The sequence below is a fragment of the Puma concolor genome, chromosome A2, assembly GCF_028749965.1.
Source record: "Puma concolor isolate L17-30 chromosome A2, mPumCon1.1.hap2, whole genome shotgun sequence".
Lineage (NCBI taxonomy): Eukaryota > Metazoa > Chordata > Mammalia > Carnivora > Felidae > Puma > Puma concolor.
In genome coordinates, this window is record NC_141668.1 from 110,361,452 (window position 1) to 110,384,351 (window position 22,900).

At 52.2% G+C, this 22,900-nt stretch overlaps 1 protein-coding gene and 1 long non-coding RNA gene across 5 annotated transcripts in view; both read left to right on the top strand.

Annotated features, from left to right (window-relative positions):
- Positions 1 to 11,452, top strand: part of LOC147583409 (uncharacterized) — a 140,985-nt gene extending 129,533 nt beyond the window's left edge. For 2 of the 4 annotated variants that reach the window (XR_015243099.1, XR_015243095.1), the window contains exons 2-5: positions 8,110 to 8,217; positions 8,950 to 9,088; positions 10,120 to 10,251; positions 11,309 to 11,452. This is a non-coding gene — a long non-coding RNA (uncharacterized LOC147583409). The remainder of the gene's footprint in view (positions 1 to 8,109; positions 8,218 to 8,949; positions 9,089 to 10,119; positions 10,252 to 11,308) is intronic. The other 2 variants (XR_015243097.1, XR_015243098.1) reach the window with 2 other exon arrangements.
- A 5,761-nt stretch (positions 11,453 to 17,213) lies between these two features.
- Positions 17,214 to 22,900, top strand: part of LOC147583411 (putative palmitoyltransferase ZDHHC11B) — a 28,062-nt gene continuing 22,375 nt past the window's right edge. The window contains exons 1-3 of the mRNA XM_086682298.1: positions 17,214 to 17,933; positions 22,049 to 22,224; positions 22,668 to 22,769. Coding sequence (XP_086538424.1) covers positions 17,721 to 17,933; positions 22,049 to 22,224; positions 22,668 to 22,769 — 491 coding nt within the window. The 5' untranslated portion in view covers positions 17,214 to 17,720. The remainder of the gene's footprint in view (positions 17,934 to 22,048; positions 22,225 to 22,667; positions 22,770 to 22,900) is intronic.

Consider the following 22,900-nt stretch of genomic DNA (forward strand, 5'->3'; position numbering starts at 1 on the left):
ATTATTGACTTAGAATTTTCTGATGGAAATACTATGCCAAAATAAATTTGAAAGTGATCCTAACCGCAAGCAGTCATGTTAGGCACCTGCTGACTCTTCTCTATCATGCATAGCTTAATGAAAAGGACCATCGTTTCTCACAAAAGTGTGTAACTGTGTTCCCGATGGGGAGTAAAAATTACAAAAGTATGAAATTGTCATTTCAACTTAAAAACTACTGATATTTAGGTGATGTTTTATTTTAGCTGAGCGCATCTCTATTATACATGTTTTCATTCCTTTTTAATGTCTGGAAAATACACAGGTCTTTCTCCAGGACATAAAATGAGTTATTATGTTGTTATATTAATTGCCTGTACAATCATATCCAAATTCCCAAGATAATAATGGTCAGTCCTCTATCTCCCTGTCAAACCTCACTCCCATTTGCCCCTTTGTTCCTGTTCTTGTGACTGTACACAATGTGGAAAGCATCCATAGTGTCTAAACAGGTAGTATTACTCCCTGTGCTTGGAATGAAGACCCCACTATTTATCCCCGGAATACTCAACCTTGCTTTTCAAATCTCAGTTCAAGCCAACACTGCCTGCTCTCTGAAGCCATCATTGAGTCTTCCAGGCAGGCTTTGCTGTTTCTTTCTCCATATACCCAACTGCTTCTATCAACTCTATTTTTCCTTCCACTCTCTTCACTCTGGAACAAATTATCAGAGATATTAGTGCTAAAATCAGTGGACTCAGTAGTGTCACTTGCCTGTGCACTGATCAGACCATATTTAGAAAGTATATTTAATTCTTGGCTATTGTAGAGCAATATTGATGAATCAGAACATGGTCAGAGAAGAAAAGATCTTAAAGCCATTATATCGTGAGCTGCTACTGATGGAGTTATAAATTGGGAATAATAATATCTGGTACTGTTGTAAAATTGAACTAAAATAACACATCAAAATTCTGTTAACTTGAAAAGTAAATTTTGAGAAACACGTTCCATGCCCATTTGCCAATTTTACACTCCCTGTATTGGTTGCTCACCATCTTGAGAGAATAGACTCCCCTGTGGGCATTTGTTTCCTCTGTTTACAAATGAACTTGCAATGAAATTACTACTTTTTATTTTTTATTTATGTTTTTATTTCTATCTCCTTGATCGAATGTAAGCTTCTTCATGGCACAAATTGGTGAAATTATTTTCATATCCTTTAATACCAGCACATTAATACTAAACACACAGTACAGTCTTCAAAAGGATATGAAGAAAATCTGAAATGAGTTTCCACCAAAGGAAAACATTGTTGTTTTCTTTAAAATAGCTAATGGGCCATCATGTAGAAGACTGGTAACTTCATCACCTCCAAACGGTAGCACAAGGAAGAGTGTGGGTAGCTAATTGCACATCAGTATTGGGAGAATACTGAAAACTTCCAAAAAAGAAACAAATGATTTGTTATCCCATTATCCAAATAGTCTCTCCTAGTTGAAATATATGAAACCAGTTCATACAAATGATTAGAATATAGAAAGAATTAAAAAGGTATATACTAGAAATAAAAGCCTAACCTTATATTTCTAGAAACCACCCTTTACAGTGTTCTTCAAAAAGGTATTATGCATGTACATATATGCCTATAAGTCCATCCGTAAAGTATTTTACACTGAAGGCATTCTCCCTATTCCCATTTATGTGAGCTAGTTGGTGTCTTCCTTTCTCCTTCTCTCTCCTCCCTCTCTTTCTCTTTCTCGGTGTTTGTGTGTGTAACTCCACTTCTTTATTGTCGGTATTATTGAACTTATCAAGAAAAACAGTGTTGTCATGAGCAGTCGTGTACATGGATACTTTGAAATATATCGGGAACTTTCTCTAAAGATTTAATGTTAAAAAGGAAACCAAAGAAATAGACTTTCCTGTGAGGTAACGATGTCTTCATGAGTGTAAACTTTTAGAGGCTTTCCTTTTTTAAAATTGTTTAATGTTTATTTATTTTTGAGAGAGAGAGATTGACAGAGTGTCAGCAGGGGAGGGGCAGAGAGAGAGACACACACAGAATATGAAGCAGACTCTAGGTTCTGAGCTCTCAACAAAGAGCCCAACCTGGGGCTCAAATTCATGAACCAGGAGGACAGGACTTGAGAGGAATTCGGATGCTCAACCAATGGGCCACCCAGGTGCCCCCAGAGGCTTTTCTCTAAAATATTACTGCTTTGGAAATGAAGCTAAACTAAAATGGTTCCTAACAGCTGTTCATAATTCTAATATAATAACGAAATTTTGGTTGCTATTCACATCAAATAATGCTTCTCAACATTAGCTGTAAATTATAATCATCTGGAGAAATTTAAAAACAGTAACAATGCGCAGGTTCCAGTCCTGATGAATTAAATCAAAATCTGTAGGGATGGGACTCAGGCTGTAGGTTCCTAGGTTCTTCTAATGTGCATTTACTATTGAGAATTTGTGATGTAAAAGTCAAGTCATTAACATCGTTTATCAGTACGTTTGAAAACAAGAATGGCAGCAATAAAGGTACAAGAACTTTACGGAATTTATTTTCTTCTCTACTAGCAAAATGGGGGGAGCATGATAGTAATGTAAAGAACAGAAACACACTGGAGAGAACCTCAGACACTGCCAGTACAGGACTTTGGTAAATGTTAGTCATTTTCTCTGAGCAGATACTCCTTTTTTTCAACTCTTTGAATGCTGGTTCCTTATACAGAGGAGGAAAGGGTCCATATCTGTCTGCACTCTTTCCCATTGTTATTCATGGGTCCAAGGAAGCTGAGATGGGCATCTGAGCTTCTTTAATCAGTGGTTCTCTACAAGAAGGTTAGGAATCATCTCTCTGTAGCAGAACTGATATGTAGCAACGTCCATCAGAAGAGATGAGTAGGCTTCTGTCAAGGTAGATGCGGCAGGGTAGATAGAATGAAACCTGAAGCTAGGTTAAGTAATTGGGTTCTTGTTCAATAAATTGCCTGTTTGTGCTGTGTAATGAAAGATCTTTGGTGCAGTGGATGTCTGAATCCAAATACTCTTCGGATTTTCTGATGGAAAAAGAGATAAGGGTGAAAGGGATTTAATTTAGAACTATTGAAAACCTTTAAAGAGATTAGAAAAAATTGGCAAATGCACTTTCTTTTTTAAAATCAGGATTCTTTGTTACTTGTCAGCGCTGGTTATTTACTTTTTCAATTGACAATAAAACTTATTTGTTGGTTTTGTTTTTGTTGCTTTTAGTTTTTCTCCCATCAATTTGCCATCATTAAGGGACCTTTAAGATTCAGATTATGAAGAAGATAATGGAGAAATTGTTTTCTCCCAGCCCATGTACCCTAAACCTGAATTTAGGAAGTATTAACTTTCAGGATTTCATTGGAATGTCACATCAGAATTGTAGGCACTGCATCGGTGCATAGACTAGACCTCATGTCTTGATTCAAGTGATATTTTTTCCCCCATAAAGTCAGACCTCACTCACGTGCCTAAGCTTCTATTTAAAAAAAAAAAAATTCTTCAAAGAATACACTTTAAAAATATACCTCATTAAAAAATTCATGTGAACAATCAGAGCAGTGTGGATATGTAATAGTGGGTAGAATTTGGTGAAATATATTAATCTCAACAATAAAACCATTCATGCTTTGGACTTTTTAAAGCATTGTCCCAGATAATTTTAATAAGCAATTATTTGAATGGATTTACTTTCTAAGGGATAAAAAAAAAAATGTGTCCGAGAAATGAGAAATAAAATGGTCTCTTTCTTTTCATTCCACTCGTTTAACACTTGAAAAAATAAAAGGCTTTATTGGAGGAAAAATTTAGGGATACACAACTAGAAGAGGAAAGGGATTCACAACTCAGAAGGAAAAAAAATGTTGACTGGATAAGATCTGTATTGAAATTCCCTTCAATATATGGTACATTCATAGTGTTTTGATACCTGGGACAAATCCCAGGCGTCGCATCCCCTCAGACGCTTTGTTTCACATCTCTGTGTCATACTCTCTAACCCTCCCTTCACTAGGTGATCTACGTATCCATACTTCATCTATTCTTGTTCTTTCCTCAGTTTTCCCTCTCCTTCTTTCTCTTCTCTGGAGGAACATGTATCCAATCTCCAGGATCATATTGGGAGTCAGAATTCTAACAAATAAGCGCTTATTGAAAGTAACTTCTCTTTAGGGTTGCCTAGCATGCCACATGAAACAGCAGAACTAGGAAGTAAGAACACTGAGTTGAAGCAAAAGTTCAGCTGAAAAATTTGTTAAGTCTTGGCAGCTTCTAAGCCCTATAGAGATCCATTTTCTTTTAGCAGAGGGTCAAAGGCAGAACAGGTGATCCAGAGCTGCACTGAAGATGGGAGTGTCTCCTGATGAAACATATCACTCTCAGACTCTGGGAGGCTGTCATGTGAGAGGCTGAATTAGAAATACTTTCAAAGAGACGACTGTCTTCTAGAGAGTAACCCTCCTTTTAAAAAAATTCAGGAGTTGGACTTCCCATTTATCTTTAAATGAGGAAGGAGACCTTCTCCATTTTCCCTAACTCTTGACTTCATTTTAGAACTGACAAGTTTAAACAAGATGAGAATCAGATTGCTTCTGCTTATCTCATGCTTTCAGCTCTAGCCGACAATGTAATTAATGTTGCTGTAGGAAAAACCAAAAGCGTTCTTGAGGAGAACTTTTTCCTCTCTGCTTTTTGCAGGCATCATTCTTGAGAGAGTAGGTTGTCTTTTTGACATGCTACTGAGGGAGGTATAACACGCAGATGTCCTTGATGATTTTTTTGCATGTCTGTTGATTTGTAAGTTAAGCCCAGACTACTTTTGTCTTCTTATCTTTTTATGGTGCACAGAAGTTATTAATTACCATACTGTTAAAAAAAGTAGCATCCAAAACAAAAAATTATCCATACATATGCACACAGTTTCTTTTGCTGGCCTTCCCTACAACATATGATTTTCCTTAGCATGTTGGTGTTTTAATCCGTTTCTGGGGAAATTTGCTATAGAAAAGTACTAGAGTTATACTGATAGCTATCGGGTGTCTTTTATAACTAGTTCCCTCAGTTCAAGGTTACATTTTCTTACCTACACTGTCAACATTGTTTTTCAACATCATTCCTACAAATTCCAGTAGACTTCCCATCTTCTCTTGCAAGTCAGGTTGTCTCCTCAGAATCCTTCAATTTCTCTCTCTTAGTTACCAAGTCAATTGTGAACGCTTTATTCTGGCACTCAGTTGTCTATAGCTAGACCCATATTTGAGTACCTATCCTGACAGTTTTATGTGCTTCAATTTCTGGTCTCTAATTAAATTATATACATGAGAATACTCAGAACTCGCCCATAATATTTAGTCCGCATGGACTGCTTTTATAATCCATCTTTCTACTGTGATTCTACTCACTTATCAAGACCAAATTTAAATGCCATTTCATCCATAACTTTTTTCTCTTCATTTATACTTTTTTCTCAGCACCCTTGCCCACCATCTGCTACCACCATGGGGACATACCATAATTAATGGCTATTTTTTTTTATGTTTGTTCCTATGCTATTGTGAATGCACAATACCTTGTGATATATGTATTCATATGTGTATCTGTCTGCCTTATAAGAACCTCAGTATAGGAATATACCTATATCTATACAGTAGCGTATAGAAATATACACCACTTAACTCTTTGTTGGTATGTGAAATGGTTTACCTACTTGTTATAGAGAATATATACAGTTTTTTCTTACATTTATTTTTTAAAGGACAGACTATATTATTATGAAAAAAATGTGTTAAGAATTCGTGGATCTTTTCTGTAGATAAACTTACATTCTGTCAAGAGAAGTCAACGCCTATTTTCAAAGGCAGAAAATTTTCTTTTTTTCTTGGTAGCAATAATGGGAAACACTTTAACCTCCTGTTTTTTAGTCCAAAGTGGAATGGTGTTATTTATCATGCATTGATTTGTTGTCTCTGAACTGACAAAGTAGGTGGTTTGGCTATTTACAGTCAGTGTAAGATGGTATATATGTTCAAGGATGCAGGTGAGTACCATTAGAATAAGTCCTTTGGGACGGCTAGTTATGTAGCAAAAGGAATATATCATACAAGTAATTAAGGATGCAAAAGAAGAATAGCATAGAAAGATATGATGGCTTTAAACATAAGTTGTCTTCTAATGAAGCTGATGTCAATCCAACCATTCTTTAGAGAAATCTATGTAGGATAAAGTTCTAAAACTTTCATTTTGTGATCATAATTGTATTTTGAAATGATTTCTATTTATAATGGGAATCAATATTTGATCTAGTGGATCCTCAGTATCGTCCTCAGTATGATAGGATTGTTTAGGCATTTGTAAATTGGGAAAACTGAGGAATATAACGGACATGAATCCCTCACTTTCATTTTCAGTTTTTATGAAATAAAACATACATTTATGCATTATATTTATACTTAATATTATATTCAATGTTTACTGTAAAGTTATTGTAAGTAAATTTTTTTCCTGTTATAATTAAGGGGATATGTAGTTGATAACTTATGTAGAGTATTCAGTGAAAATACTTAACAAAATGGTCTTAGTGCATATATTCTGCATACAATTAAAAACTTCTGTTTGTGTGAAATGAGAATATCCCAGGATTCATATCGGATGGCTGTAAACTACCTACTTAATGTTATGTGATTTTTCCATAAGAAGCTTATTTGGTGTTTCTTTCCTTACAGAAATATCTTTATTTTAATATATTTTATTATAATAAAATTTATATGCTAACACTTAATAATAATATTCCTAATAAATTACTCACGCCGCCAATGCCACCTCGCCACCACCGCCGCTATGACTCTCTAGCGTGTAGTTCTGAACTCTGTTTCTTGGTAAAACTGCGAGGTAGGAATTGTTTGTTGGCTTTGAAACCAGGGGCGGATCAAGATGAGTGCTTGACACTTTGGTAATGATGTCATTTAGGAAAAGGCATCGGGTTTCTTTCTTAGTTTCTATTCAATTTGGAAGGCTTAGCTCTATCACTGTCATTTTCTGGTGACATGACTGAGTGTGTTTGCTGAGCCTCAGAGGCTGTGCCACATGAAAGGGTACTGGGGCGGGCGGCCCTCAATCCTCCACCTTCCTTGTCGGGCGCCGGTTTGCTCTGCTGCCCAGTGACAGTCCTGGATGTGAGCAGTGTCCCCCCTCTGCCTTGTCCTCAAGACTGCTACATCAAGGCCTGCAGAGGGTGGGGACTTGAGGGCCACAGGCCCAGCCCTGGGGACCTTGGCCGTGGGGCCAGTGCTGGGGTTCAGTCAGGGTCTGGCTGGCTTCAGCTGTCCTTATGCGTCCTCATGGCCAGCGCACCTGTGACAGGTGTGTGCTGTCTGTAATTTGGTTGGGGTGATGATATATGGAAATGTCCAATAGCTTGCTTTTAATGTAAGCTGTTCAGCAAGATTTTCCTATCTTACGGAAAGCCTTTTTGCTGATGCTATTAGAGTAATCGCCGATAGACCAAGTTTTGAATTCTGTGGCAAAATCCCAGAGAGAGGACGTGAACGTGCTCAGGTCTCTGCTCATCCCTCAGCTTTTACTTAAAAGGACCTGGCTGTCACTTCTTGTTCCTATTTACATCTGATTTCTCCCAAAGCGGGGCAGTTGGAGATGGAGAGAGGGAGCTGCGGTGTTCTTAGAACGCGCACCTGTTGGGGCAGCTGGGAGGCTCCGTCGGTTAAGCGTCCAATTCTTGGTTTCGGCTTAGGTCGTGATCTCATGGTTCGCGAGTTCAGGCCCCACGTCAGGCTCTGTGATGACAGCGTGGAACCTGCTTGGGATTCTGTCTCTCTCCTGCTCACACACACATTCTCTTTCTCAGAATAAAACAACAGAAACAGAAAGCAAGCATGTGTCGTGCTCAAGAGGAAGCTCTAGGTTTGGCAGGCTTCTCACTGTAAGGTCTGACACTTTCCTCAAAGAGTCGTTAAAAACCATTTGTGAAGCTGAAGAGCCTGGTTTAGTTGCTTGCCACTCAGTTTTAGCCTCTTGACAGGAATCCGGTTTTCGCTGGCATCTTAGTGGTTCAAATTCGACAGATTCTATTTTTTTCCCTTTCAGGCAGATTTCAAACTGATGTGTGATAACGCGATGACCTACAACAGACCAGACACCGTGTACTACAAGTAGACCAAGGAGATCCTTCACGCAGGCTTTAAGATGAGCAAAGTAAGAAACCCACGGCAGCAGGGAGCCACAGAGACGTGAGTTCCCCTCTGTCTCGATGCCTACACAGAGCCCCACCCCCACTGACTGACATGCTTCCACCAGACCATCACTGGCAGTGGCGCGGAGCTTCTGCTCTAGGGTACACATCCCAGGCCACCCTCCCCTCCAGGTGCTCTCTCTCTCTCTCTCTCTCTCTCTCTGCTCCTGCGCCAGCTGGAACGTCTCCTTTAGGGTTGGTGGAAAGTGCTGGATCTGTTGATCTAAGTGTGGGTGTCTGATGGATTGCAGCCAGCCTGTGATTTGTTTTACGTGGCTGCCTCACTGAGTCCGGACAGGACGTCTTGGCCATCCAGAGTGGCTTCCCAGATCTGTCCCACGAGCCAGGTTGCATGTGTCACGCATCTAGGACCAGTGCCTTGTACCTGATCGGCCTGTAGGTGAGGTGAGGGCCACTGTGCCCTCTGGCCCGTCCCCCTCTGCCAGCCCCGAGTGCTCCCAGCCAGTCGGCCGCGCCTGTGGTGCTGACTCCCACCTACACCTGCCGCGGTAGCGCCATGGGAGCCCGCTGTTAGGCCAGGCGAGGCTGTGGCTGTCCACATCCAACCCATCACCATGGCGCCTCAGCTGTGAGGCAGAGGTAAAGGCCTGCTGCTCTGTCCTTTTTGATTCTAGGAGCGGCTGTTAGCTCTGAAGCACAGCATGTCGTTTATGCAGGACATGGATTTTTCTCAGCAGGCAGATCTTCTGGGCAACGAAGACACAGCTTTTGAGGAGCTCGTTCCTGAAGCAGCACCTGTACAAGTTGAAACTGCCAAGGAATCCAAAAGGAAGTAGAGAAGTTATCAGGTATCGGGAAACGCACCTCAGGAATGTGAGTGAGGGTGAGCCTGTGCTGGTGCCCGTGTCTGTGGAGTAGCTCGTGGACCCCCCCCCCACCCCACCTGCTGGAAGGAGCCTGGTCCCCAGAGGCTGCGTGTGAGCTCTGGTCTCAGGTGTTTCCAGGCAGCTGGCCGGCAACCTGGACCAGCCGGGCCTTGAAACGCTAACGGACCTGGGGGCACAAGGGCTGGACCGCCCCTGCCAGCCATACGCAGGCTCTGTTCCAGGTGTGACACTGCTGTTCCCATATGTGTGTTGCAGGGATTGTTGGCCCTTCACTATGAAGAAGTTCCCTCCTATGCAGGACACTTGTTGGTGGCCTGGCTTGGCTGTCCCTGAGCGGGGGACATAGCTGTGCTGTGTTAGGCAAGTGACACGCTTTGTGGGGGGGGCTTCATTCTCATCATACCCGACCCCCCAACTCCTGCAGCCATCCACCCTGGGCGGGGGGGGGAGGGGTTCTTGCAGGCTTGGGATCCGCAGGCAGAATTTGCTCCCACAGCTCCTTGGATGGAATCTGTCCATATGCTTCTGGAAACTTCCACAGGAGAGACCACATCCGTTGGGTGCTGCACCCAGCAACCCTTGGCTGTTCAAATAAAGCTCTTCTCTGTGTGGGGTCTGAGGCCACCTGCCGAAGCCTTGGGATGCCCCTTTTGCCTCATGACCTGTGCTCCCAGCTCACCCTTGTTTCTGGTGTCTCCACGCTCCATGGAGCTTTGCCTCTTTTTCCAACGGTGCCTCGAATGACATTGTGAGTAGTGAGGTTGCCGTCAGGTTGCTCTTAGATCGACTCAGGTGTGCAGCTGAGACACGAGACACCTCCAGCGGCCGTTTGGGTCTCCCTTGCTGTTCGTGGAGGCCTCGCGTATTGCTGCAGTTACAGCCATGAGGACAGGGTCAAGGAGTACTTCGTGCCCCTGCTCCCAGCCCATGGTGACCTTGGGGAGTGGTAGGGACTGACTGTGGTGAGGTGGGAGCAGCACGTGCCCCGGTGACGTGTGTGCTGTTCTTGCCTTGCAGCTGCACGTTTGAGCCGGAAGGAAATGCCTGCAGCCTGACTGACAGCACGGCAGAGGAGCACGTGCTGGCCTTGGTGGAGCACGCAGCTGACGAGGCTCGGGACAGGATCAGCCGGCTCTCACAGGGGGCAAGGTAGCGTCAGGGGTGTCTGGGCAGAGCTCGTGTCCCGCAGGCTCTCTTTGGGTCCTGTCACCAGCTCCATCTCTGGGGTGCCTCGCGAGCAGGACCCTCCCAGAAGTGGTGTGTGTTCCGGGGTCGCTGCAGGCAGGCTCGCCCCGTAGTGGGGATGTTGCCCACCGGCAGATGGACGTCAGGCCTGCCAGTCATCTGCGCTGCAGCCTCCCTCTTCTCCTGGTTGCTTGTGTCTCTGTACGCCTCTGCAGGACCTACACGAGGCACAGGCAGAGCGCAGGGGCTCCTGGCTGTCCTCCATCCTCAGCTGCCTGTCCAACACCTCCCCCTCCAGTAGGGACCAGCACCACCTGGGTAAGGTGGCCCCGGGACTTTGGGGGCTGCTCCCTCTGCAGGGCGCCCCTGCCCCTGGGGCGCTGAGACCGCCCTCTAGTCGGGCAGCTGCACGGGGCTGAAGCGTGTGAGTGGAAGTCACTTGGGGTTAGGAATCCTGGGGAGTGGCCGTGAGACATGGCCGGCCCTGCGTCATGAGGAGCCCCAGCTGGCTACACCCCAGGGACCTTGGAAGGGGCAGAATGAGCCTCAGACGCTGAGTTCAACTCGGGGAACGTTTGTTTCTTTCTGCCATTCCCGGTTTTAGTCCTAACACAGAGTGTCAACGAGTGTGTCGATCCTCCGAGGCCCTGAGGGGAGAGCAGGTGGCCTGGGGCCTTCTGTGTTTACTGAGACAGAGCGGGCAGGTGTGTGGGCCCCACCGGGATTTCAGTCCCACCAGGAAGGGAACCAAATGCTTCCTGGCTCCTTGAATTTACTCCCTTACTTCCCCATGCTCCTGTTGTAGTTCCCAGATAGAAGGTCGGGCTCGCGAAATACGTCTTGACGTTGTGGGCTCGGGGGTGCTCGTCCATGGTGGAGGTTTGGCTGAGTAACAAGCGGGCTGTATGGCTGAGTTGTGGTTTCACTAACCGCCGTCACTAGGACACGTTTTCGGCCCGGTGTGAACCGCGACGTGTGTGTGGATCCACTGTGTGAACACCTGTCTTTCCCACAATTGCAGGAAGTCCTTCTGGCCTCAGCATCGGGGAGCAGCCAGAGGTGACCCACGACCCATACGAATTTCTTCAGTTTCCAGAACCTGCAGCCTCTGCAAAGAGCTAGCCTTGTAGATAGACTTCCGTTAGTTTTTTATTTTTTTATTTGTGTGTACAGTTTTTGTCGTGAGACAGAGACTTTCGTTTTGTCTCCTCTGGCATGCGGGAAGCAGCCCCGGGGAGGTGGGGAAGTGTCTCTGGCATCATGTCAGCCACACGCGGATCCCGTGTTTCTGTGGGTAGCCCCATGAATCCTGGACAGTGGACAGCACACATCCAGGTGTGTGACCGGGTGGGGTTGAGCCGTTGTGCTTTGTCTCTTGAGCTTTGAGGGGTCTGTAAAGCTCCTCTCTGTGGCTGGCCGGGACATACCATCCTGCCCCAGCTTCCTTCCCGAGCACCCCCTGGGAGGCAAGAGATGCCCACGTTGAGGGTCCTGTGTGCTGTTTGCCCTGCCCGCCCTCCCCGCCGTCCCCACATTTCCAAAGCAGGTCATGGTGGGGCCGCGCCCTCCCGGCCTGGGATAGGCTCTGTGCTGGGCGAGGCCTGCCTTCTGCTGGAAGCTGACACTGCCCCCTGACGACAGTGATGTGCTGTGTCCATAGACTTTTTTAATCTGGATGTGTTTACTGGATGTTTGTTTACATTTGCAAAATGTAGAGATCTCAATAAAATACAGAGCGATCGCATGTAATTGTTTGCAGCCCCATAGGTGTCCACTTCTTTGTTTTTTTTTAATTTTCTTCAACGTCTATATTTGAGAGAGAGCACAAGAGAGGGAGGGGCCGAGAGAGAGGGAGACACAGAAACGGAAGCAGCTCCAGGCTCCGAGCTGCCAGCTAAGAGCCCGACATGGGGCTGGAACTTACAAACCGTGGGATCATGACCTGAGCCGCAGTCGGATGCTCAACCACCCTGAGCCCCCCAGGCGCCCCTGTAAGTGTCCACTTCCAAGTGACTTTTCAGCAAGAACCTTTGTCACAGGAGGTCAGCAGCGTCCGTTCCGGCTGCTCACCCTCTCGCGTTTACTCTGTGTCTGGCCCCGTTCTCCGCCCGCAGTGTGTCTCTCTTACCCACCCTGCACATCTTCCAGGTGGCTTCCTTTTTGAAAACAGAATTGGAAGGGCGCCTGGGCGGCTCGGTCGTTTAAGCGTCCCACTCTTGATCTTGGCTCTGGTCATGATCTCCCGGTTTGTGGGTTCAAGCCCCATGTAGAGCTCTGTGCTGACAGTGCGGAGCCTGCTTGGGAGTCTCTCTTTCCCCCTCTGCTCCTCCCCTACTTGTACGCACATGCGCACACTTCTTTCTCTCTCAAAATAAATAAACTTCAAAATATTCAAACAGAACAAGATTGGCGCTTCTGTCACCTCACAAGGCAGAGTGAATCCTGGGGGAAGGGGGTATGTGTGACGGAGGCAGTGGACAGCACGACGTCCCCCGGCCCACAAGTGCCATGGGGTGGGCCAGCCCTGCTGGCCACTGCCTGCTGCACTGGTAGGGCGCCTTGGGAACCTCAGGAGAAGGGGAGCAAAACATTGCATAGCTGAGGCGTCAGGAAGCCGTGGCAGGTGCCAGCAAAGGAGCAAGTCCCCAGGAGGACAGACCCCACGGTCAGGCTGCTCCTTCCTGGGTGTGTCACACACAGCCGTGAAGGGGGGACCTGGGGCTTGGGGCGCCTCCCTGGGCTTGCTGCCCCAGGAAGCTGGCAGGATCCAGGTCAGAACCCACAGGTGCTCTTGGTGGTCAGAATAACTGGGGGCAGGTGGCCTGAGAGGGGGAGGGTCCCTCAGAGCCACAGTGGCCACGTGTCAGCCACGGATGCATGGGAGCACCACAGCACCTCAACCATGCTGTTGACTCTCCAGGAAGGGGCTGTGTGGGCAGACAGTGCCAGGTGATGGGGGTCCATCCTGCTGCCTTTTCTGTGGGAAGCCACACTCCAAACAAGACCAGTGAGGTGGAGAGTGTGCACATGTGTGAGTGTTGCACGCTTGTGCAGTCTCGTATGTGCATCTGTGTGCACATGAGTACGTGTGACACGTGAGCATGTGTGAGCACGCGTGTGCACATGTTTATTCTGGTGCACGGGCGTGCACATGCACATTGTGCTAGTGCATGTGTGAGCACGTGTGTGAGCATGTGTGTGAGTCAATGTCCGTACACGTGTGAGCACATGTGTTGGCGTGTGTGTGTTGGTGCCTGTGTGTGTGCACGTGAGTGCCAGCGCCTACCTGTCCCGCACTCCACCTCACTCCTCCGCCATCCCTGCCCCCAGCCCCAGTGCTGACCCTTTGGGGGTTGGCTGCTTAGGTGTGTGCGCAGCGGGATTGCAGCGGGCCCGTAACAGAGCTTGTGAATGACCTTCCTGTCAGGCAGGTTGAGGATCACACTCGGTGGAGTGCTCTGTGCACCCTAAAACTAGGGGGGAGTCTGTGTTGAGGGAAGGGGACACTGGGCTGCAGTAGAGGGGACAAGAGTGGGTTGCAGAGTGGGGCCCACAGAGTGGGGCCCACAGCACAGAGTGGGGCCCATTAGAATTTTAGGGCACGCAGTTGTGCGTGGGAAAAGTCCTGGTTGTCCCGGGCGGGGGTTACGGCTCTGGTTTTTAGTCTGTGTCTTAGTGTTGTAGCTTCTGAAGTTTTTCTCTTGGAGCGAAGATGTCTCTTTTGGAGGCACATTTCTCATAGGTGTGAGTGGCTGAGGTCACCGTGGCTCCAGGTCAGCCAGGAGGCCCGACCACCTGCAGACTCGGGGGACCCCTGGGGTAGTGCCTCCCCTGCCCCACTCCCTGGTGCCTCTTTCAGGGTCTGCCGAGTGGAGGGGTTGAGGCCACAGGCCCCAGAAAAAACCCCAGCGAGGGGCCAGCAGCCTGCACACAGGCGTATCTGGGGAAGCCCGTTCTATGCAGAAGGCCGACACCTTGCTCGTCTTCATTTACCGAAAAGCACTTTCAAGCGCTGTAAAGACTAAACTTTGCCGCAGCTTGAGCTCTGCCAGTGGGAGTGGTGGCCTCACAGCCAACACTCACATGCCGTGTCAGACGTGGCGGCTCAAAAGTGAGTGCACTGTGGGAGGCCTGCACTCTGGTGGGTGCCCTGCCCTGAACTTGAACTGTGTTCAGTTACTGGCATCTCCCACCATCCACGGCCTCTGCTGTGCCGATGGCTGGGCTCTTGGGGGTCTGAGACCCTGGTCAAGCAGCCTGTCGTCTGCCCTGGGTCTCTGGTGGCATGTTGGCCTGGCCCGGGGTAGCGCTGTGGACAGTGGTGGCCGGCAGGCCTGGGCACGGGATTCCCTGGGATGTGGTTCCAGGTGGAGGTTAGCACGCAGAGCTGTGCGGGCCCCAGCCCGGGGCTGCCCACAGGCGGGTGCTGGTGTGCAGGGCCCATAAGGGGCAGCCGCTCTCCCCTCCCCCGCCCGGCCACCGGCCTCCAGCACCCTCATTCCCTGCGGCCCCTCATCCTGGGCCCCATCTCCTCTCGCCCGCCTGTGGTCAGACAAAGCTGCCAGGATCAGCGTCCCTGTCATCCCCAGGGACTCTTTGCTCCTGAAGATCGCTCCGCATGGTGTGTTGGGCCAAAGGGGGTATGTGTTGAGGACGTGGAAGCCCAGGTAGTCAGGCTGGATGTAGGAATGACCCAGACCAGCAGTTGGCCCCACCCCGGCCACGGGGGCCTTCTCTGCAGGGTGTCCCCAGCTGGCTGTGGGGGCCCCAGGTCTTCTCTACAGGGTGTCTGTAGCTGGACCGCCCTGCCCCCCGTTGGCTGTGGGGGCCCCAGGGTGGGGCCGGCCCTGGCTTTATGAGGCGCCTTGGGCTCCATCATTGCCACAGCAATTGGGCCTTTGTTGTTTCTCAGGCCTGGGCCAAGTGAGACTGTGATCCTCAGTCCTGCCTGGACTGTTAACCAGGAAGGAAGTGGAGCGGGTTCTGTCTCCCAGTGAGGTAAGTGTCTCCTGCTTCTACTGCGACCAGAGAACTCAGAAGCACAACCTGTGCGCATCCCCAAGCAAGACACAGAATGAAATAATGATTCAGGGGCTGTCAGGACCTGTGTCAGGTTTCAGAAGGTCACGTTTGCCAGGCTGTGATATCATAAACACGCAGGTGTGCCCAGGACGCCCTGTTCAGAGAGCATGGTGTGACGGTGTCTGTCTGGCAGGGGGCAGGGTCACCGTCCACAGTCACACTGGGCCAGTGCAGCAGCCTCTGCTCGAAGCTTCTGTGAGTCGGCCATGTTTGTGTTGGGGACGTGGAGGTGACGATGGTCTTGTGGGAGCATTGCGGCTCCAACACATCTCACACCAAAACCTGGACTAAATCCTTAGGAGTAACGAAAAACGAATGTCAGGAACTGAGCTTGGGCTAAGAGGGGACCCAGGCCCCACCGAGTCTGCCCAAGAGGGAGATCGTTAGGTTCCCTTCCTGCAGGCTGAATCCAGAGGAACAGTCCTGGCATTTGCGGAAGGAGTAGACGGGGGACTGGCTCAGATCTGGTGGGGGTAGGGGGGTGGTTAGGAGGTCGTCTAGGGAGTGACACCGGCACAGGCTCCAAAGGCAAGAGATGGCCATTAGCGGAGGGGGTGGGGAACGACGTGGCTCCAGGCCGAGGAAATAGCACGAGAAATGTGAGGAACGAGAAATGAGTCAAGAAATCTTGTGTGCCTATGCTGTGTGTGTGTGTGTGTGTGTGTGTGTGTGTGTGTTTGTGGTGTGTGTCTATGTTGCATGTGTGTCTTGTGTGTGTGCTGTACATGTGGTGCATGTGTATGTCTCTGTGGTGTGTGTTCCACGTGTGTATGCGCTCTATGGTGTATGTGTGTGGTATGTCACGTATGTGGTATGTGTGGTGTGTTGCGTGTGCACGTGTGTTCCGTGTGTGGTGTGTGAGCGTGAGCATGTGGATGGACGTGTCCGCACGGGTGTCTTGTGCACACGCGGAGCCCACGTTAACTGTGCCCTCTGGTCTAGGCAGGAGTCAGGAGCCCATGCGTTTGTTGGTAACTGTGTATTTGTCCCGGTGAGAACTGCTGGAATCTTCTGAGACTGAAAAACCGAACCAGAAGATCCAAGGGGGTGTTCGAGCCGAACACCTGCCCTGCCATGGGGCCCGGGGCGAGGCCCCTGCTACCACCTGCAGCTGTTCTCTCCAGACCCCCCGGCTCACCAGAGCCCACGTGACTGCGGAGCCCGCAGGGCCCGACTTTGGTGGTGCCCACCGCAGCCACTCCTGGTGACTGGGTAAGTGTGCACCTCCCGCCGCGGCTGCTTGGGCAGTGTGCGTGGTTGTGTGGTCCTGCCCCAGGGACCAAGGCTGCGCTCACCCTCCGCGGAGTGTTGCTCTTGGTGCCACTTTGAGATTGGCTGCAGGAAAGCTTTCGGGGGGCCTCCGAGGAGTGCTGCTGCGGTGCCCCCACACGTGCACTCTCAGTCCCATGTTCCCGTGACACTTTGGCTGTCTTTGTTCGGGTTCAAAGTACTTTCAGAACTTGAAAACTCGCTCTGTTTCAAGTTTTACCAAATCCAACGCCAGCTGCAACCTCAGTGTTTCCACGTCAGTGATACCATTTCTGTCCTGGGAAGCCCCGTAGGATGTGGCCCACCCTTGCCTTCCACGGGCTCCTGGGCTGACATGCGCCCTCCCGTGCCTTCCCTGTGCCCTCGTGTCCTCTCCGCACCCCCTCGCTCCTTCGACAAGATAAGTGCTGTCTCCACTGCCATCCTCCATGGCACTTCCAATTTCTCCCACATCCCTGCTTCACCTCCCTGTGCCAAGGTCTGTGGTTACACCCTAGAGCCCACCTCCCCGTTAGTGGGGTTTGGTTTTCAGAAGCATCCTTCCCATTGGCCGGTGCTTCCATCCAAATGTTGTTTTCGTGCGGGAATTGTGTCGTTTGTAACACAGGGTGCCTTTCTGTGCTCCAACCCCCGGGGTGCTGGCCTCGCCGTCCATGTGGGATGGTCTCTGTGGTCCCCCAGGGGTCTCACTGATCAGGTGAGCCCTGCCTGGCCCCACACCCCGAGAAGAGTGGCAGAAATCCGCCCTAATGAGGCAAAGTCCCCAGGACCCTCGGCTCTGCCGGGGGCGGCTGTGATGTGGCTCACCTTCTCCAACAGACTGACACCTGGCCAGAAGTGGCCACGGCTCCCTCCCAGCCCCTCAGCTCGACCTGGGTGTCCCCAGAGTGCCCAGAGACCCCAGAAGCCCCTTGGTCAGCAGGCCTTTGTTCTGGAGCAGGAACGTCCTCAAGGGAAACTTGCAGAAGATTCCCTGAGGATTTCAGCACACAGAAGTGTCGCGTGGTCATAGGGTCTGCTTTTCCTGCAACCTTTTCCTCGGTGTCCCTGGGGGTGGGGGTGGCCCTCCACCCGTCTTGCAGATGGATCTGTGCAGCCGGAGCCAGAGAGGGGCCCTGCGGGAAGCCAGCAGGAAACAGGCCTCGCCCCGCCGCTGGTCCAGAGTGAATGGCTGGTCGTGGCCCCTGCACACCTTCCAGGTGGTGGCCTGGACCATACTGTTCATCTTGGCCTTCGCCAACTTCTGTATCTTCGTCCCCTTGCTGCCACCAAACTGGAACTTGATTACGTATGGTGTATCCTTCACTGTGGGAGCAGTGCCTGCTGTCCCAGGGAGGCTCCCCGCGGGCCCTGCCCCAGATCTGGCTCGGGGCCCTGCCATGCCTACCAGCCCCCCACACCTGAGTCACCCATGGGTCCGCACCCTGTTCTGCGACCCCACTCCCCCTCTTTACCCCAGACACCCGCCATGGCCACGCTGCCTGAGATCTTACGTTTTTTTCTCTGTGTGGCTCACTGGCTTGGGGCTGGGGCTAAAAGCACAGGAGTGTCTGCTGCTTGCCTGCTGTCAGTGCAGGGAGAGCACGCCTGGGGTCCAGGGTCTTTGGGGTGAGGCAGGCAGCCTGGACGACAGGAAAGGGTCGCAGAGGGGTCACAGGGATGGCTCAGAAACTGAAGGCTGAGTCCCAGGGATTCACATGGCGTTCGTTCTCAGGGTCTGGGGTGCCCCATGCGGGCCCCACTTGTCTGCAGGTCTGCAGTGGGCTGGGTCAGGCTGGCTGGTGGGGGAACCACGCCAGGGGTGCAAGGAAGACACCGATTATAACCGTGTCCCTTCTTGCAACAAGTGAGTCTGGTGACGGGTGTTGGCCGGGCCTGGAGTGGCCGAGGCCAGAGAGAAAACCTGCCGGCTGCGAGGAGCCACACAGTGGGGACTGTGAACCCCGTGGTGGCCTTGAAAGGAGGTTCCAGACATGTCACCAGAGTAGGCTTCAGGCCAGGTGGGCAGGCATCAGGGACGCACTTGGGGCTGACGCGCAGGCCCCGTGGTGGAGCGTGGCAGGTGCAGCCGAGTGCTCCTCCCCTGGCCAGGCGGGCATCGCCAGCCTAGCCCCCTCCTCACACCTCACTCTGTGAGTGACGGACCTCAGTTCCGCCAGCGCATCCGTGCTCCGGGGGCCACCGCCGGCCAACCCCACCAGTGAGCCTGGGCGTCCCCCATGGCCTGATGTGCAAGCCTGCTGCCCCCTGCCCAGCGCCACGCAGCCCCTGATCTGGCCGGCCTCCCCCTGTGGGGCCCTCAGGGTGTCTGATCCAGCGGCACAGAGCCGGGAATGTGGGTCCTGTGTGTCTGCATGCAGCTGCCCCACTTCTAGGCCTGTGGCCCAGGGTTGGCGACGCTAGGTGGGGCCTCCAAAGCCAACATCCCACACCCCGCATCACCCCGTGTAACTTGTGTCTTTCACACACAAGAGGATGGGCAGAAGTCGGCCAGCCTTGTAGATTTCTCCACTGGTCCCCAAAACCTGCTTTGTCGGGTTTTTAAATCCAGAATCCAGTCACAATTCACGCTTTGCATGTGGCAAGGGGTCTCCTCTCTCTGTCCCAGCACAAAGGCCTGCAGTGCCCGACCCACGACTTCCTGGTCAGAATGGCGCTCTCACTGGGACTCGCACCACAGCGAAACATCTCCCAGTTCTGAGAGGGAGCCCTCTCTCGTTCTGGGACCAGAAGCCCTCAGTGTCGGCAGGGGCCAGCTCCGGGGAGGGCCAGTTCCTGGCCTCCTTGCAGCCTCCAGCTGCCCCTCTGTCTGTATCCTAACCTCCGTCCCTGACCGTGGGTTTGCGTTCTGGGTTCTAATCCGTTGTCTCCCTTCTCCCTTCGCTGTGGCTCAGCCTGTTCTGGGGCCTTCTCGAGCTGCCTCGTGTTCTCTGTGCAGGGAGCACTCTGAACTCACCTGCTTTTGGGCCCAGAGGGCGCCCTGAGCTCACTTGCACACCCTTTCTCCCAGGAGCCCCTGGCTGGCCCCAAGTCCCAGGTTCTGGCTGGCTTCCTTTCCCCCAGGCTCCGAAGCGCTTGGCCACCGGGGGGCGCCAGCGTCGTTCGGCGCTGCAGGGGCTGCTGCCCCAGGAGGGAGGGCAGGGTCTCCGTTGCACCTCCAGAAGACAAAGCAGAAGAGGCGGACCCCTGGTTCCCTGCTGACCTCAGAGGCCAGCTTCCCCCACCGCCCTGCCCCTGTGAAGGGCCCAGAGGGTCCCTGTGCTGAGGGACTGGCCTCTGATGTGACCCGTCTTAGTCCCAGGGCCTGCGCTGTGGCCAGGCAAAACCCATGGTTAGGTTAGCCTCAGTGACTACAGGGCTGGTGGCGGGCGGTGGGAGCTCTGGGGGGCGCCTCACCCCTTCCTGCCGCAGAACCTGAAGGACCCGAAAGGAAGGTCAGGAGGGCATGTGTCCTGGGCTGGCGGAGCTGTGTTTACCAAACACAGATTGTCTCTAAGGGGATGAGGCCTCGAGGGCAGGGCCTGGCCTTCTGCATCTGGAGACCTCCTACCCTGTCCCTTTTACTTTTTGTTATTCTCTGCAACCTGAGAGACACCCATAACCCGGGCATCTGAATGTGGGGGCAGAACTTTGGTGTGGTGCCCACCTGCTGACACTTCTCAGCCAAGTGGCTGATGGTGTGAACGGCCAGGCAAAACGAGGTGGCCTTTTGCTCACCCGTGTCACTCCCACGGGAGACCTGTCATGAACCCGTGTTCGTGCTTAAGGGGGCTTGCCTACCACATGGTGGGGGGCTGCCCCTCTGTTCCTGGGGGACACGTTCTGGGAGTGGCCTGGCCACGGCACCTGCAGGGTTGGGACATGTGGGGAAAATCAGGCTCAGGTCAGGGGCCTTGCTGCCTCCAGTTTGAGGCTATAGTGCAGACCACGCTGCCCCTACAATGTCTCCAAGGGCCCCAACGCCTCAGTCCCTCCCCCATACTTTGCCTGCCTATTTCTGATGCGACAGAGGAGGGGCCTTCCTGTTGCACCTCTTGTCCTGGGCTGGACCCCTCTGCTCAGGACCTGCTCCCACTGCCCCAGTAACCACACAAACAGTGCTTGCCTCCAGCCAGTGCCTCAGGCTTCAGGGAATAGGTGCAGGGAGATGGCATACCAGCACTGTGTTGGTGTCTCCAGCTGTGATGGCAAAGCCTGACCAGACCCCTGACCACCCGGCCACAGTCCCATACCCTGAATGGGACAGCAGAGCAGGGGAGGCTCAGGCCTTACCCAGCCCTGCAGGGTCCGGTGGCCACAGGAAGGGCCTTGGTGTCACCACAACCCTTATGTGGCACTGAGGGATCTGGTCAGTCTCCTGCCCCCGTGCAGGTCCCCCAGGGCCCGGCTGGTTCTCAGCCACCCTTCCACTCACCCCTGGCCTGGGCACCAGCTTGGGCTGATCCTCGTGGCCCTCAGCTCATTCTCATCTGCCCTCCTCCTGCCCTCTTCCCCCAGCAGGGCTGGGTCCCCATCGCCTCCATGCCTTCATCTGGCAGCCTGAGCCCTGGGTCTGCACGTGGTGCCTAGAGGCTGGAGGGCGAGGGAGGAATGAGCGATTTGGGCCAGAAGCAGCCTCCCACTCAGGCTAGTGCATTGTGGAGGCAGGACCCCGCCTGTCAGCTCCAGGCTGCTCAGAGGCGGAAGCAGAGGCTGCTGGCAGGTCTGAGGAGGACCCCCCGAGGGGGCTTCCCGCAGGCCTGAGCAGTAGCCCCAGCCCCCTGCTCCGAACCCCCACCCCTGTCAAATCCCGGCAGAACCCCGTGCACCCATGGCCTCGCCTCCCAGGCTGGGTCATTTCCCCCAACCACACCCGGGAACCCAACCTGTAAACCCTGAACCCTCCCATTCAGCACTGGTCCTGGGAAGCAGGGCAGGGCTGACAGGGAGGCGGCTTCCACCTCTTCTGTTTGGTTTCCAAGGGGACAGACAGTGTGTTGGTCCCGAAGGGGAGGATGAGGGTGGGAGCCCGGGGACTGGTTTTACCCTGGGTGCCACGGCGGGAGTGGGTGCCAGAGAGCCTGAGGGGCCTAGGGGCGAGGAGAGACAACATGGGACCCAGACAGACCGTGCAGACTGGCCGTGTGAGCCCTCCCTGCTCCCCTCCTTCATTTTTTGATGATACACTGTCTTCTTCCCCCGACGCACGTGCTCTGAGCATCTCTGCTGCCCAAAGAACCCCCACGACTTCGGCACCCAGCGTGGTGGCCGCTGGCCCCTGAAGGCCTTCCCTTGCTGCCTCGGTGAAGCGCGGGGTCCACACCCTCAGGCCGTAAGCAGGCGCCTCCAGGGTCCTGCTTCTAGTTTGAGCGGGCACCTTCGCCGTGTTGACCAGGCCTGCCTGCACGTTCCTTGACACACTCACGCCCAGGTGACTGGTGGGCTTTTCTGTTTCCACCTCGTGGTCCACTTGCTTGCTGTTTGCATCGATCCTGCTGAAACCAACGTACGGCTCAAGAACTACTTGGAGCCCGTACCCACTTTTGACCCATCCAAACACATGCGTGTCATCGAGAACCAATATTGCCACCTGTGTGAGGTCACCGTGTAAGTGCCCAGGGTGTGGGAGCAGGCAGCCCCGAGGGCACGGCCCCTGCCGTGTGGACCCGTCCCCTCTCCGTGCTGTGCACAGGCAGGTCCTGCCCCGGCCTTTCTGTTTTCACGCAGCTGACCGGTGCTGCTTTCCTTGAATGACCAGCAGTGGCCCTGAGACACGCAGGACCCCTCACCCATCTAAGGGCTCAGATGAGTCCCAGCGCCCCCACCGGAACCCCACCTGGGCTAGTCGGAGCCCTGAGGGCTCAGCAGGCAGCCTGGGAGGGAGGCCTGTGGCTCAGGATGGGAGCTGGTGGCACAGTGTGGCAGGCGTGTCTGAGGGAAGATAACCCCCCTGGGGCCTGGTCTTCCCTGCCACCTGTCTCTCCTTTCTGACCCTGTCTTCCTCCCACACATGCTGCTAACGGGCTGCTCATGTGAATTCTTCCTTCTAGGAGCCAGAAGGCTAAACACTGTAGGGCCTGCAACAAGTGTGTCTTTGACTTTGACCACCATTGCAAATGGCTTAACAACTGTGTAGGGGGCAGGAATTACAGGTGAGGGGCTGGAGGGGGAGGTCCGGGAGGGAGGGGCAGAGTCCTGGGGGAGGGAGAGGGAGACCAAGCAGGGAAGAGGGAAAAGGGCATTGCAGGGGCCGGGGGTGGGGAAGGGAGGAGGGACCTCGAAG